Here is a 12,455-nt window from a genome sequence, read left to right as displayed (position 1 = left end):
AATTCTCGATACGACGAACCTTATTGACGCACGGAGATTTATTAGACCTTTTCATACCTCGATTCTTCCAATTGAGGTTCTCAGTCGATTACTTAATCGTGCATATCAACGTCTCAACGTGGGGTTGTTGACAGTATTCGGCTATATCACGTGGCTGGCTCTCACGAATTAATACCTGGACATTGGGTGACAAGCTGCGGCTACTTCGCTACCGGCATTCACAACAATGATTCCGTACTTCGTATGTATGAATTATGTCATTGGATAGAACAATATTCCTCTTTACCCTTCTCTTCTGGCGTTTTTCGACCTGGGATTCGGTAACCACCCCCAACGATCATTCGATAGAGATCAATTCTCTGCTTGTTCCGGACTTCATCCTCCTCATGTGAAATATCGGAAATCTTGATGAGCATCTCCCAGAGCAGTCACATCGATCTGTGGCCCACCCTCAACGGCATGGACTGTCGCTGCCGCAGCATCTCTTCTTTTATTTTCTGCTTTCAACTTGAAATGCAGAAATAGGGAAACTGGCACGATCAAGCCTGTGAGTCCACAGCCGACAGCAGTACCTTTCACGTAATATGGCCTATTCAGGAGAACTTAACTCTCGCCCTTTCAAAGAACTGAACTTCACAACGAGAGAGATACGTACTTGTCTTCATTTGGAAAGATTGTAGCAGCAACGAAGGATGAGCATTGACCGAAGATAGCCAGCATCGACATCACGACCCCCTTCTTCGTGTCACCGGCCTGGTTGTTGAGCATCCAGGTCATGTTTAACGCAAGTGCTGGGAAGACACCACAAGATGCAAACCAAATTGCTGCATAACGAACATGGGTGTTGGTTTGAGAGGCTAAAAGCCCATATCCGATTGCACCAAGGGTAGCAAACCCAGCAGTGAAGGGTCCTCGGTTTCCAAATCTCGCAGTAGCAAAAGCCGCACCGATACAGCAGATGAACGCGCCGAGATATGGTGGTGCAGTCAGGCCCTGGGCCCGAATGCTTGTGTATCCTAGGCCCTGAACGATGGTTGGAAGAAAGTTGGACAAGCATGCGAAAGAGTAGTTGCAGCAGAAGTGGTTCAAAGCATGGCAGTAGCTCTTATAGTCAGCTATGCCGGCCCAAATTTGTGCCTTGGACAATTTGCTCTTCGCTGTTGTGTCAATGGTTTGCAGTCTTTCAACAGCAAAAGTCTTCTCGTCTTCTGTCAAGAACTTGGCACTTTTGACATCATCCATCAGGTAGAAGTAGACAACAGGCGCCATGAGGACCGTAGGGATACCCTCTACTCAAGAATTAGTTGTGTCGCTGACGATATGTGAAGGACTTGCCGATGATCAAAATCCATCTCCAAGATGCGATATGAGACTCGATATGGGAAATTCCGTATGCCATGGTGCCAGCAACACAGTTTGCAATAGGACTCGTTCCCAGTAGAAGAGCAACCCGTGCTCCAAGCTCCGATCTCTTGTAGGCCAGCGACATGAAGTATGGTACGCCGGCTCCAAAGCCAGCTTCGAAAAGGCCCACAAAGACTCGTGTTGCGATCATACCGCCGAGGTTGTTGACAGCCCCGCTACACATAGCAGCACCGCCCCATCTTCCAAGTATCAGTTGTGCTGCCATGTTGACATTGAAGAGGAACATACCCGATACATAGTACTGTGACGTAGATATGGGCAGGGAAGATCTTCCAGCAGAGCACGAGCCATTCGCAGGAAGTGTAGGTGATGTAAAAGGAGAGAAGTACCCAGGACCACTATTGCCAATCAGCGGACTCTGTATTTTAGGGGAAAGTTGGACAGACCTGAACACTGCTTAGTCCCAGATCTGTCTGAGCTCCTGCGGTCTTTGCGTTGCCGATGTTGCCTCGATCGAGGTAAGAAAGGACAAATAAGACACAAAGAAGTGGCATGAGATGTTTATCGAGCTGTTGGGTTTCAAAGTCAGCACTGTTCAAATTCCCAGTTTGGTCATGTATTGGAAGCCCGGTGCTTTACCTTGCGACTGATGACCTGACTGAGAGCTTGTCGTCTCTCACGTTCGTCGATGATGGAGGTGGTCTCCTCGATATCGCTGGCCTTCTCTCGACTCATATCCTCGATGAAGGTTTGGTCCTGTTTTGTCGTGGATTGCATTGTGTAGGTCTTCGATCCGAAGATCGAATGATAAGTAAAATCTTTGGAGGATGTCGTCGATGATCTAAGAGCAGTTGCTACTGGGGACTGAAGGATGTCCCTTCTTTATAGACTAGGCATTGCTTCTCCTGAGCGACGATGTTGAGCTGGATCCCGGCTACCAAACTCTGGGGGACACGCCACAGTGGACGAATGTTGGGGCCCCGCGTTTTGACCGTGCCGGCCTGACTCGCTCCATGCCACTTTTGATTCCACTTATTTGCGTGTAATAGTCTTGGAGGCTTGTTGTTAGTTGTTGCGGGGTTGAGAGACACGAGGACGGCAGGGCCACCGCTACTATCCGCGTTACGCTACAGTAGCGTGTCCAACTGCCCGGGATCAAGTTCACCATCGTGAATCCTGATTGTTCATTCAGCTCGAACGAGTTTCACATTCCCTGAAAAATGAGCTACGGAGTAGATCATACTCCGCGAAAGGCGGCAGGCACATGGAGAACATAGAGCTTTTTGTTGTCTCATCCGCGCTCGGAAGCAGTCCACTGCCAAAGCCCCAAAGCCTCTATTTACAGGCAAGACATGTGTTTTTTCCCTCTGTAATATGCACCCATGAAACACCAGGCCAAGGTCACTGGTTAAGGTAAGCCATTACAACTTCGAATTTGATGAAAATATCGAGGAGACACCTGAATAGATTCGTTATAAGGCAAAGAGAAAGATTGTTCAAGAGAGGCAGGTGATGAATATAATGATGCATATTGTTTGTTAAAACTATAAATGTCCAAAGTTCCCAACGTTGAAAATTAATCCCACTGATGCCCATTGCTACCGTTTTTCGATCCCTCATATTGGTACTTTTCTTCTAGCTTGTAGTACTTGTTGAAACCAACACCTTCGCACACTTCATCGTAACTCAGAACGACGGGAGGCTTACCAACCGTGAATGATGCTTTGATGTTTTCGAGGGTCTCTCTGATACTCTTGAGCTTGGCTGCTACAAGAGTCCATGGATAAGCCACCGCCGAATATCCCAGTCCAGCGAGCTCACTTGCAGAGATATTCTCAGTCTTGCCGCCTTCGATGATGTTCGCAAGGCAAGGAAAGTCAAGATCCTTCCGCATGCTCTCCATTGTTGCACGATCTGGCAATGCCTCGACAAACACACAATCAACACCAATCTCAATAAATTTGCGAGCTCGGGTGAGAGCCTCATCATAGCCAAGAATCAAACTGTCGGTCCGCGCCAAGATCCAGATATCCAGACCTTCGTTTCTTGCATCTACTGCAGCTTGGATTCTGGCGTATGCTTCGCTTCTTGATACCACAGATTTTCCTTTTGTGTGTCCACACCCTGAGGGAGGAGTCAATATCATTGAGACATGAATGCGGGGTCCGGGTTCAAGACTCACGCTTCGGCCATGTTTGGTCCTCAATCATAATGCCCGCTGCTCCAGCTGCTGCAAATCTAAACTGGATTTCAGTACTGAAATTCGAGATTCTTAAAATATTGGGAAAAACTCACCCTTCGACGGTTCGCCGAACGTTCATGGGACTTCCGTATCCCGTGTCACCATCGGCAATGACTGGAATGCTGACCTGCCTAACAGTTTCCTGGATCTTCCCCGCCATCTCCTGAAACGCAATGTACCCAGTGTCGGGCAAGCCAAAAGCAGACGCAACAGCATATCCTGCAAGGAAAACAACCGGAAATCCAGCTTCCTCGACAAGTCGCGAGCTCAGAGCGTCGTAACTGCACACATGAGCAACAATCTTGGCAGGATCATTGTGCGCTTCTTTGATCAGAGTTCGCAGACGGGCGGCCTGAATAGATGGAATTCGCCCTCGGACGTTGGAGATTTTGAGATTTAAATCTTGGGCTTGATCCCCACCAAAGCCAGTCTTTGTTCCTATAGTGTCAAACTTGTAAGGATACGCCACTGTGTTGACAATTGACTTTGACATTTTGTGAAGCTGAAATCTGGGAAATGGTGGATTATTTTTCGGCGACGGGTGGTTGGAGAGAGGAGGAAAGTTGATGACCAGATATCTCGAGTTGCTTTTGCTACTGAAGAAGGATATCTAACATATATAAGGGCCATGATCATCTTGCTCTTAGCTTTTACCGTAGCCGATGTCGGTGCTTGGGATATGTTCTCTTAGCCCAATACTACTCGTATATGCGGCAAAGGCCGGTGCTCATGTGTGATTTTATGGCTTCATTGATTGCTGCATGCCGCGTCCGCCGAATGCTTCCCAACACGCGTACCTAAAGGCACCCCAGGTTCAAGTTCTCGGGAGAGGCTTGCCAAGTACCCCGCTCGAGAATAGAGTAAGCGAGCACCTCGAGCCCCTAAAACAATCCCCGACTAGACACTCCCACCTTTAAGTCTGCATGGTATGGCTCTCCGCACCATATATCTCTAGGATCCGCCGTGTAGCAGAATATAATCCTGGTGAGATTCTCGGTAATGCTCGGCGCTCCGCCTGACTGAACATAACATCACATATCAACCGACAATGGCAGATAATGGATTGACGACAACGCCGCCAGCATCCGCGAATTCTTGCTCGGATGACCGAGCGGCCGAGGAGACCACAAAATCTGCTCCAGAGAAAGCGTATATGCGGACTTATGTTGCCTGCGCAAATTGCCGTGCGAGAAAAGTCAAGTGTATTATTGGAGCGCGGCCGCCATGTGCAAAATGCCAACGGGAGCACCGAGAATGTGTCTTCGATGACCAGAAAAGGTCACAGAAACGATCACAGAAACGGCGGAAGCCGCCAGTGTGGTCAGATGTCGAAGCAACATCAGGCCAGAGTCCAGATGGGCTGCCGGAAGACGCTGGACCTCAATCCAGAGGCGACGCGGCTAGCACAAATCAAGAATATAATCTTCCATCAAAGGATCCCAAAACAGTGGGAATAGCACCAGTAGCGGCGCAATATGACGTTCCAATCGGTAGACAGGCTACACAGCCTCTCACTGATAAAGTCATACGTGCTGTGGTAGCGAAGCCTGGTGATGCTTTGAACCTACTCTTCGATGCGAGTCAGCCTATGGAGCAACATTCAAACTTCAATCGCAGAGAACATGGTTTACAGAATCCAGAAAGTATCAACGATGATATCAGCATCCAACGTTTGGCAGATCCAACAGGCTCGAGGAACAATGTATACCAGAACTTTGAACTCCCAGCATCTACACCTGGGCTGACCCCCGCCGTGTCAACTCTGTCTTATCCTACAGATGATGTTATGGATGTTTGGGACAAGTGTCGATTTGTGCGACAAGGTTGGTTCACGTCTCAAGAGGCTGTGACGTATATTGATCTGTAAGTACATCAAAAGGATTTAAATTCAGGCGTAAACTGCTGACGTTTCAAGATTTTACCAGAACATGGCACATTGGTCACCAATCCTGCCAGATTTGTATCAATACCATCACAATCACCACCGGCTAATTGTCGAAGAGCCTGTGCTCTGCACTACTATCCTTATGATCTCTTCAAGATACCATGTACTTCCTGGCGTGGGTGGAAACTCGAGAGGTTACCACATTCACCATAGGTTATGGCATCACTGTGAGCATTTGATAAACCGCATTGTTCTGGGCCAAGAAAAATATTCAACTGCAAAGACTAGAACGCTTGGATCAATCGAGGCTCTGCTCCTGATCTCGGAGTGGCATCCACGTGCAATACTGTTTCCACCAGAAACCGATGGATGGGATGCACAATTGCTATCTACAGAGATCGATGCTCGTCATCGCTCAATAGCCCAAGATGATTCCCCGCCTGTCCGATGGCGAGAAGATGTTTTTCTGCCTACATCTAGGTCTGAATCTATGTCATGGATGTTGGCCAGTGCAGCCTTGAGCCTTGCATACCAACTGGGGGTCTTTACAGAGGATGGAACCTCGATATCTCAGTCGAAAAATACCAACACAACCACTTCACAGCATGCTCGGATTCGAAAACTGCTTTACGTCTATGTCAACCAAATATCAGCACGTCTCGGGTGCCCATCGATGCTACCTCAAAACATAACCTACCTAGCATCAGAAACAATTGGACCTTTATCATCAACTGGCCCCGAGTATCATTGGGCTACATTCATGGAGTATTGGATGGACATCACCAGGTTAATGAAGACTGCCTTTGATATGTTTTTCCCATCCGCGACTTTTACGAAACAGCTACTGTTGAGTGGACGCTATGTTCCACTACTTCAGCATTTTTCGCCATCCCTCGACAAGTGGTGCGAGAAATTCACTAAATTTCCCAGTAAGTTGAGCAAATGTTTCGATTGAGTGCTGTAAAGCATCCAGTAGACTCCTCAAAATTATGTTTTCTAGCAATTAAACAGCATATCATCGATTGAAAGATGTTGGAAGCTGACGACAAATAATACAGATTTCTCTCAACCTTTTGAAGACATTCTTTTCATCGAATATCACTACACGAAAGCGTATACAAACTCACTAGCAATCCAGGCAGTTGTAGAACGGGCCATATCGCGGGGAGCCGACAGATTCGGAGGCGATGATGACGACATTCTTTCCCGCTCAATGGATCCTCAAGACTACCGATTTATCAACGAAGTAGTGACCAGCAGTCGCGAGATTCTCCAGAAAGGCATCGCACTGGTCCGATCCGAAAGTCTCAAATTCATGCCCATGCGAATCCTGCTCCGCATCACATCTGCATCACTCTTCCTGCTCAAAGCAATCAGCATTGGCGGCCCAAGTGTAGATCTCCAGGTCTCCTTGAAGATACTGGATGAGAGTAATGCCGCACTCAAAGCTACGCCTGTTGACGACATGGACCTTGCATCACGATATGCCACATTGATTGAGCGGCATGTAACACGTTTTCGTCACAACTTTACCAGTTCGCGACAGCCGGATCTTCCACAGGGGTTCTCTTCTGGAGTACAGGCTTTCGGAATGAATGCTTCTTCGTCGTTCACCGAGGGACAGAATATGCGTCGCAATGATGTGAGCGGGATCGCGGAATCTTCTACTCAATTCGATGATCCGCTGTCAATGGATACGCAGATGTTTGGAGGATTCGAAGACTGGAGCTCTCAGCCTTTCGATCCATCACTGGCTCCATTTTCAACGAATGGAAATCAGATATTTGTGGGCTTTGATGCGGGCTCATTGGACTTTTTGTGGAATATCCCAGATTGGGAAGTTTAAGGAATTCTTCCTCGCTAGGCACAAAATCCAACATTCATTTCTCCCCTGTCATTCAGACCGTTGGCACTATAGAAGTGTTCATAATTGTACTGATTCCTGTTACATCCAAACAATGTACAAGATGTTGATTGTACCATTACGCATTGTAAGCCATGGCTTTTAAACGACATGCCTTTCTAGGATCTGTGACTTCACAGCCACATTCCTATCTTTGAACCTATCAAACTGAGTGCCAGCCAAAGTTCCCCAATAAAAGATCGACCTCATAGCCAGCACTCCAGCAGGATGAAGTAGATGCCTGTTTTAAACGTGAGGTTTGAGATATTCCAGAGAGCCATTGTATCTGCTCCCTAGATCGACCCACACGGCACACTGAGAGCCACTCGCCAAGCCATCTGCAACCACGGATAATCGCGGGGCATCATGCTCCTCGTGCCCATTAGCCAAGCTCCCAGCCATCGTTGCACTGCCTCCTTTTCCCGAACCTTCACTCCGCGTCTCGGAGGGCGGATTGCTGCCGCGATGTCAGTAAATCACATACCTTGCAGGTTGCGAAATGCGGGGGCGGGGGAAGCTGAGGTGTGCTGTGTAAGGAGCTTCGCTTGGTCTGCGCTGGGACGCTAAACGATGTTGACTTGGTAGCTTAGCTAGGGACCCGAGTTCAGAAAACCTGCCTTCTCACATATAGACAAAAAATATTGATTTAAAAACGAAGAAAATTGCGGGCAACTCTCATCATTACAGCGATTAGCCCTCATCTACAATCAGAAGCCTGTACAAAACTCGCCAGAAAAACATTTCGCCAGTAGCAAGCAACGATGGGTGCCGAACAAAGCTGGGGCGGAATCATGAGCACTTTCGAAGACTGTGTTCTCCTTCTTGACAGCAGTGAGTTCAGCAATCAACACATATACTTATATCTCCCAGCAAACAACACTCTGTGTTCAATTCCGGTACTGATATTTTGGATTCTAGACACCCTGACTGCAGCAAGCCACTTCGACGATACGGTTATTTGCCCCAGCCAATTGAAGCAGGAGCAGGGTTCCGGCGGGAAGAAAGATGAGAATGAAGTTGGAAGAGCGCGTTTTACACAGAGTCAAAGTCCGTCAGACTCGGATTGGGAGACGGTGACTGGGTCGGAGATTGACGGTATGTTCGGAGCTCTACTTCCAACCCGTAACAAAGTGCTGACAAGGTTTATAGAAACAGACAAGCTGTCTGTAGTGATCTATGAAGAGGAGGAAATGACAGAATCTGGGATGGAATATGAGAGTTGGGAGGACTTCTTGACTGTGTATGGCTCGGAGGATATGACGAATCATGAGAGCATCAAGGGAGAGAAAATGTGCTCGACTGCTTGTGGGAGCAAGTCGGGAGATGGGAATTTGGTGCAGTCGATAGAACTGGAAGACTTGCAGGTGGAGCATGCTTGAGGATAATACTTGTTGTTTGGAAATGATAATGTATCACGCATACTAGAGTTGACACTCACAACATCTGGCACTTTGCTGTGTAATTTCTTCAAAACTTGGTATTAGAAGGATTTGCTAGTTAGACTTGGAAAGATCGCGATGCTGTCTGTCAGATATCCAAGATAGCACACTGATTCCCACCAAATCTGTCACAAAAAGTCCGTTTCCTTCCTTTCCAATGTCTTCACAACCGCAATAGCCTGCTCAGCAATAGTCAACGTGAGGACAGTATGCGGCAGTATCCTCGCAAGATGTGGCAGAAATCCTTTGTAACAAGCTAACAAACCCTCCGTCATGACCGTCTTTGTCAAACAGTCGAAAATACCACGATACAACGTCCCGTTCTGATTATACATCCGAGCCATGATAGTGTCTTGCGTTGAGTCAGCGCTGTCATATCAAACCAAATTCGCTACAGCCAGCGGATAGAATTGTATCACTCACCAACAGGATGCATCAAGCAGCACACAGCACACCCACTGATCGAACTACCAACCAAATGCAAACCCGTTCCTTCCTTCATATTCATCCTCTCGACCAACACCCTTTTAGCAGCATAATAACAAGGCAACTGCGCCGAACTTCCAACCCCCGTTCTCAAAATCGCCGCATCACAACCACGATACAAACCCCTCAATCCCTCCACCCTATAAACCCTTCTCAAAGCATCCCAAGTACTCTTATAAACATACTGCGTACCCATCGGCGCCACTCTAGAGTACGTCTGCATTCTCGTTTTCACCAGGAAGAACGGACTGCCGAGCACAGCACCGATGATTCCAGACAGAGCACCAGAGAAGACATTTATGCCAAAACTCTGCTTCTTCGCATCTGCGTAGAGAAGAGAAGTGAGAGTTGATCGGATGGGCTCGTAGAATCCGATTCGGCTGCCGTTGAGGAGGAGTTGGTAGGCTGAGCCGGCGCCGAAGCCGCTGTAGATTCCGCGGATGCCTTCGTTGCGTAGGATGACTTTGAGGCCGTGGAGGGGGCCGTTGTATATTCGTGTTTGAGATGAGGTCTTTCGGAGCTCACCTTGGAGTTGCATGCTGGATGGTGTTAGTATATTGGATCAGCTTTGGGAAGGATGGAAGTGTTTTTTTGATCTTACCGAATTTTGACCGTTTCGAAGGGGTGGCTTGCGATGACTGCTCCGCATCCTGCAACGCCGCCTGCAGCAAAGACACTTTCACAATTTAGCATATACTTCTCTTGTTCAAAAAATTACGATGTAAAGCACTCACCCTGGAATTGACGACATGAGGATGGGATAGTATAAAGAAGCACGGCGAAGAATATGCACCAACTTTTGAATACCGACTGATCTTTTGGTATTTATGAAATCTAAAGGCAAGCAAGAACGAAATATTTGGCTCGTACTTCAAGAGATTATAAAAAAAAACATTAACTCGCAGTGCAGTCTCCATGAGCTTTACTCTCCAAGTGTGTCTCCGGCATGTTGATGTTGTGCCGCGCTTAGCCGAATCTGAGGGTTGTCTCGCCTCAAGCCTCAAGCGAGGAAGCTGAGAGGAGGACAAACCTGGCAGGATCTTTTCTCTGAAGCCGAAAGTCTTGTTCTTGAGACTAAAGTCACTTTATCATAAAGAGGCATATACTACAATAATTATCTAGCTGCCACATCCATGGAGCTGTGCCCTTGATGATTCCCACGCAGCAGACACGCTCAGGGCAGCGGTGCTCTATCGGTTTAAAGGCAAAACGCTGCACTTCTATTCCCCACTACATGAGATAAGTACGGCAATGTGTGAAATACTCATCACGATGTCGACAATGCACAACATTCAGATAAAGACAGTTTGTTTTCTGAAGCCAAGGGGTTTCTGTGCTCTATTCTCTCAGCTAATGCAATTGACGAACGTCCGATTTAGACGCCGTGTGAACCAAACTACTTGGGTGACAAGTCCTTTCTCGCCTGCAACGTGAGGTTCACAATCTCAACCACCATATGCTCCGCTTCATCCTGCAAGAATCTCCCAAACTCCTCTCTATCCTTCCTACTCGCACCCTCCCACGCCGGATACCAAACCGCAGAGTAGATCTCAATGCCCGCCTTACCCGCCTCCGCTACCTCCGCAGCACTCAAGTCCCGAACCGCAATGTGCAGGACACCGAATGTCGTTCCGTCCATCAATTGCTTCAATCCAGCTCTCTGGAGAGGAAGCAAGAATTGTGGACCTTGGTCCCAGGATGCGGGGTACTGGATGTTGTTGAAGCTTGGGATAGCATAAGAAGGGACATTGAAATGAGTTCTCTGCATGCCAATCTTGGATGTCACGCCACCCCAGCCCTCCAAGATCTCAGAATGCGTATCCGTAGCATTGCTAGGTGTGGATTTGTAGTAATGCTCTGGATTACCATGGAGGTTCGCGGCATCAGCGAAAGGTGACAATGTCCAGCCGGCGAACTGAATAGCCGTGAGCGTCGAGCCGTAGTAGGCCTTGACATTGGCACGGGCTGCGATCCAGGAAGCCAGGTTCTTGTCTGACTCTTTGACGACTTTGGACCAGAACTTGTCGGCATTCTTGATGTCCTTGGAGAGGAGGTCGAAGAAGATGCGTTCGTCGTCGGACTTCTCGATGATGCAGTCCTTGAGAGCGTAGACTGCGTTGCGCTTGTCGGCAAGGTTCTTGTCGGAGGGGACGGCGCATTGCTTGCCCAGATCTGTGGACTTGATGCGGTCGTAGGCGATGCAGGCGGCATCAATCTCGTAGGAGTCCTTGATTGGGGTGGTCAATGGCTCGCTGGAACCGAGGAGGCGGACTTTAGAAATGTCAGCACTGTGAACTGCAATTTCTTTGGATCTGGGACTTGAGATCCTGAGACAGACATCGAGGTCCAAATCATGATCTTTCAGAATGATGGGCGAAGTTTGTACATACCTTCGAAGTCAACAGGAGGAGAACCGTGAGTCTCAATTCCTGCCGCAATGGCCACAAGACCAAAGGTCATGGCGAGAGATTGGAGACGCATCTTGAGTATGATAGTCAAGAATGGGATGGAGGAAGTTTTTCTTGATGAATTGTAGAACACGAAGCTGGTCTGAATTTTCGAGGTAGATACCGATTTGATGTAAGTTCACCACAGGCAGAGGAAGCTTATAAATGTTGAAAAGTCCTCCATGAGCACCGGGACCAATCCTACCTAGTCTCCCCTGGAATTCACTTACTGTTGGCACGTTCATTCTGGAAAACCAACAGCGCCTTTTAGAGTCACACACCGCTGATCGGAGACTAGCAAGGTACCTAAGGAAAGTAGGCTAGAAATCTGCAAGAATGAGTTGCAGTGGGCGACTGTTTAGGTAAGCCGTTCAATGAATTAAATTGGTACTTTTATCCAATTGTGGCCGGTAAATGTGGAATTGATTTCTTGGCTTCCTATTTGGGACGGACGCTCCGGTGGTTGATCGACTAACGTCATACTTATTTCCTGGTGTGCGATTGGCCATTGTACGAAGGATGCATGTTGAATATTCATTTCCCCAGAGCATTATGAGGCGCCATTCCTTAAATATCGCAAGGAATGTGACTTGACCCACAAGTGGCGGCTCATCGTTAGTTACACAGGAATTCAATGAACTCAAGTAAAAATTCATAGTTTTAGAGAAGTGAAGCACAAGTAATGATT

General features: G+C 47.8%; 6 protein-coding genes across 7 annotated transcripts; 2 read left to right on the top strand and 4 right to left on the bottom strand.

Annotated features, from left to right (window-relative positions):
• Positions 1-232: 232 nt before the first annotated feature.
• On the bottom strand, positions 233-2,437 carry ONS95_012936 (uncharacterized protein). Of its 2 annotated transcripts, XM_058506556.1 has the most exons (6): positions 2,005-2,437; positions 1,812-1,934; positions 1,654-1,763; positions 1,336-1,604; positions 656-1,289; positions 233-589 (listed from the first exon to the last, which is right to left on the bottom strand). In XM_058506556.1, the coding sequence occupies exons 1-6, from the start codon at positions 2,140-2,142 to the stop codon at positions 385-387; spliced, it is 1,479 nt and encodes a 492-aa protein (XP_058357286.1). In that variant the 5' UTR covers positions 2,143-2,437; the 3' UTR covers positions 233-384. The 2 variants fall into 2 exon arrangements, with proteins under 2 accessions (XP_058357286.1, XP_058357287.1); XM_058506557.1 differs by having other exon boundaries at positions 1,654-1,934.
• A 432-nt stretch (positions 2,438-2,869) lies between these two features.
• On the bottom strand, positions 2,870-4,505 carry ONS95_012935 (uncharacterized protein). Its single transcript, XM_058506555.1, has 3 exons — positions 3,661-4,505; positions 3,548-3,603; positions 2,870-3,489 (listed from the first exon to the last, which is right to left on the bottom strand). The coding sequence occupies exons 1-3, from the start codon at positions 4,098-4,100 to the stop codon at positions 2,942-2,944; spliced, it is 1,044 nt and encodes a 347-aa protein (XP_058357285.1). The 5' UTR covers positions 4,101-4,505; the 3' UTR covers positions 2,870-2,941.
• Positions 4,506-4,655: 150 nt separating this feature from the next.
• ONS95_012934 (uncharacterized protein) lies at positions 4,656-7,338 on the top strand (the record flags this gene model as incomplete). The annotated part of the gene is made up of 3 exons (XM_058506554.1): positions 4,656-5,470; positions 5,523-6,421; positions 6,551-7,338. The coding sequence occupies 3 exons, from the start codon at positions 4,656-4,658 to the stop codon at positions 7,336-7,338; spliced, it is 2,502 nt and encodes an 833-aa protein (XP_058357284.1).
• Positions 7,339-8,156: 818 nt separating this feature from the next.
• On the top strand, positions 8,157-8,774 carry ONS95_012933 (uncharacterized protein; the record flags this gene model as incomplete). The annotated part of the gene is made up of 3 exons (XM_058506553.1): positions 8,157-8,226; positions 8,314-8,490; positions 8,545-8,774. 3 exons carry the CDS (start codon positions 8,157-8,159, stop codon positions 8,772-8,774), a joined length of 477 nt encoding a protein of 158 aa, XP_058357283.1.
• Positions 8,775-8,863: 89 nt separating this feature from the next.
• On the bottom strand, positions 8,864-10,226 carry OAC1_2 (Mitochondrial oxaloacetate carrier protein). Its single transcript, XM_058506552.1, has 4 exons — positions 10,055-10,226; positions 9,922-9,996; positions 9,258-9,859; positions 8,864-9,186 (listed from the first exon to the last, which is right to left on the bottom strand). Exons 1-4 carry the CDS (start codon positions 10,069-10,071, stop codon positions 8,963-8,965), a joined length of 918 nt encoding a protein of 305 aa, XP_058357282.1. The 5' UTR covers positions 10,072-10,226; the 3' UTR covers positions 8,864-8,962.
• A 141-nt stretch (positions 10,227-10,367) lies between these two features.
• ONS95_012931 (uncharacterized protein) lies at positions 10,368-12,371 on the bottom strand. The gene is made up of 2 exons (XM_058506551.1): positions 11,711-12,371; positions 10,368-11,591 (listed from the first exon to the last, which is right to left on the bottom strand). The coding sequence occupies exons 1-2, from the start codon at positions 11,799-11,801 to the stop codon at positions 10,717-10,719; spliced, it is 966 nt and encodes a 321-aa protein (XP_058357281.1). The 5' UTR covers positions 11,802-12,371; the 3' UTR covers positions 10,368-10,716.
• Between the last annotated feature and the right edge of the window lie 84 nt (positions 12,372-12,455).

The sequence above is a fragment of the Cadophora gregata genome (genome assembly GCF_030347475.1).
Source record: "Cadophora gregata isolate MNR1 chromosome Unknown scaffold_7, whole genome shotgun sequence".
Lineage (NCBI taxonomy): Eukaryota > Fungi > Ascomycota > Leotiomycetes > Helotiales > Ploettnerulaceae > Cadophora > Cadophora gregata.
The sequence above is the reverse complement of the archived record's forward strand: the minus strand, read 5'-3'. Positions and strand labels throughout refer to the sequence as shown.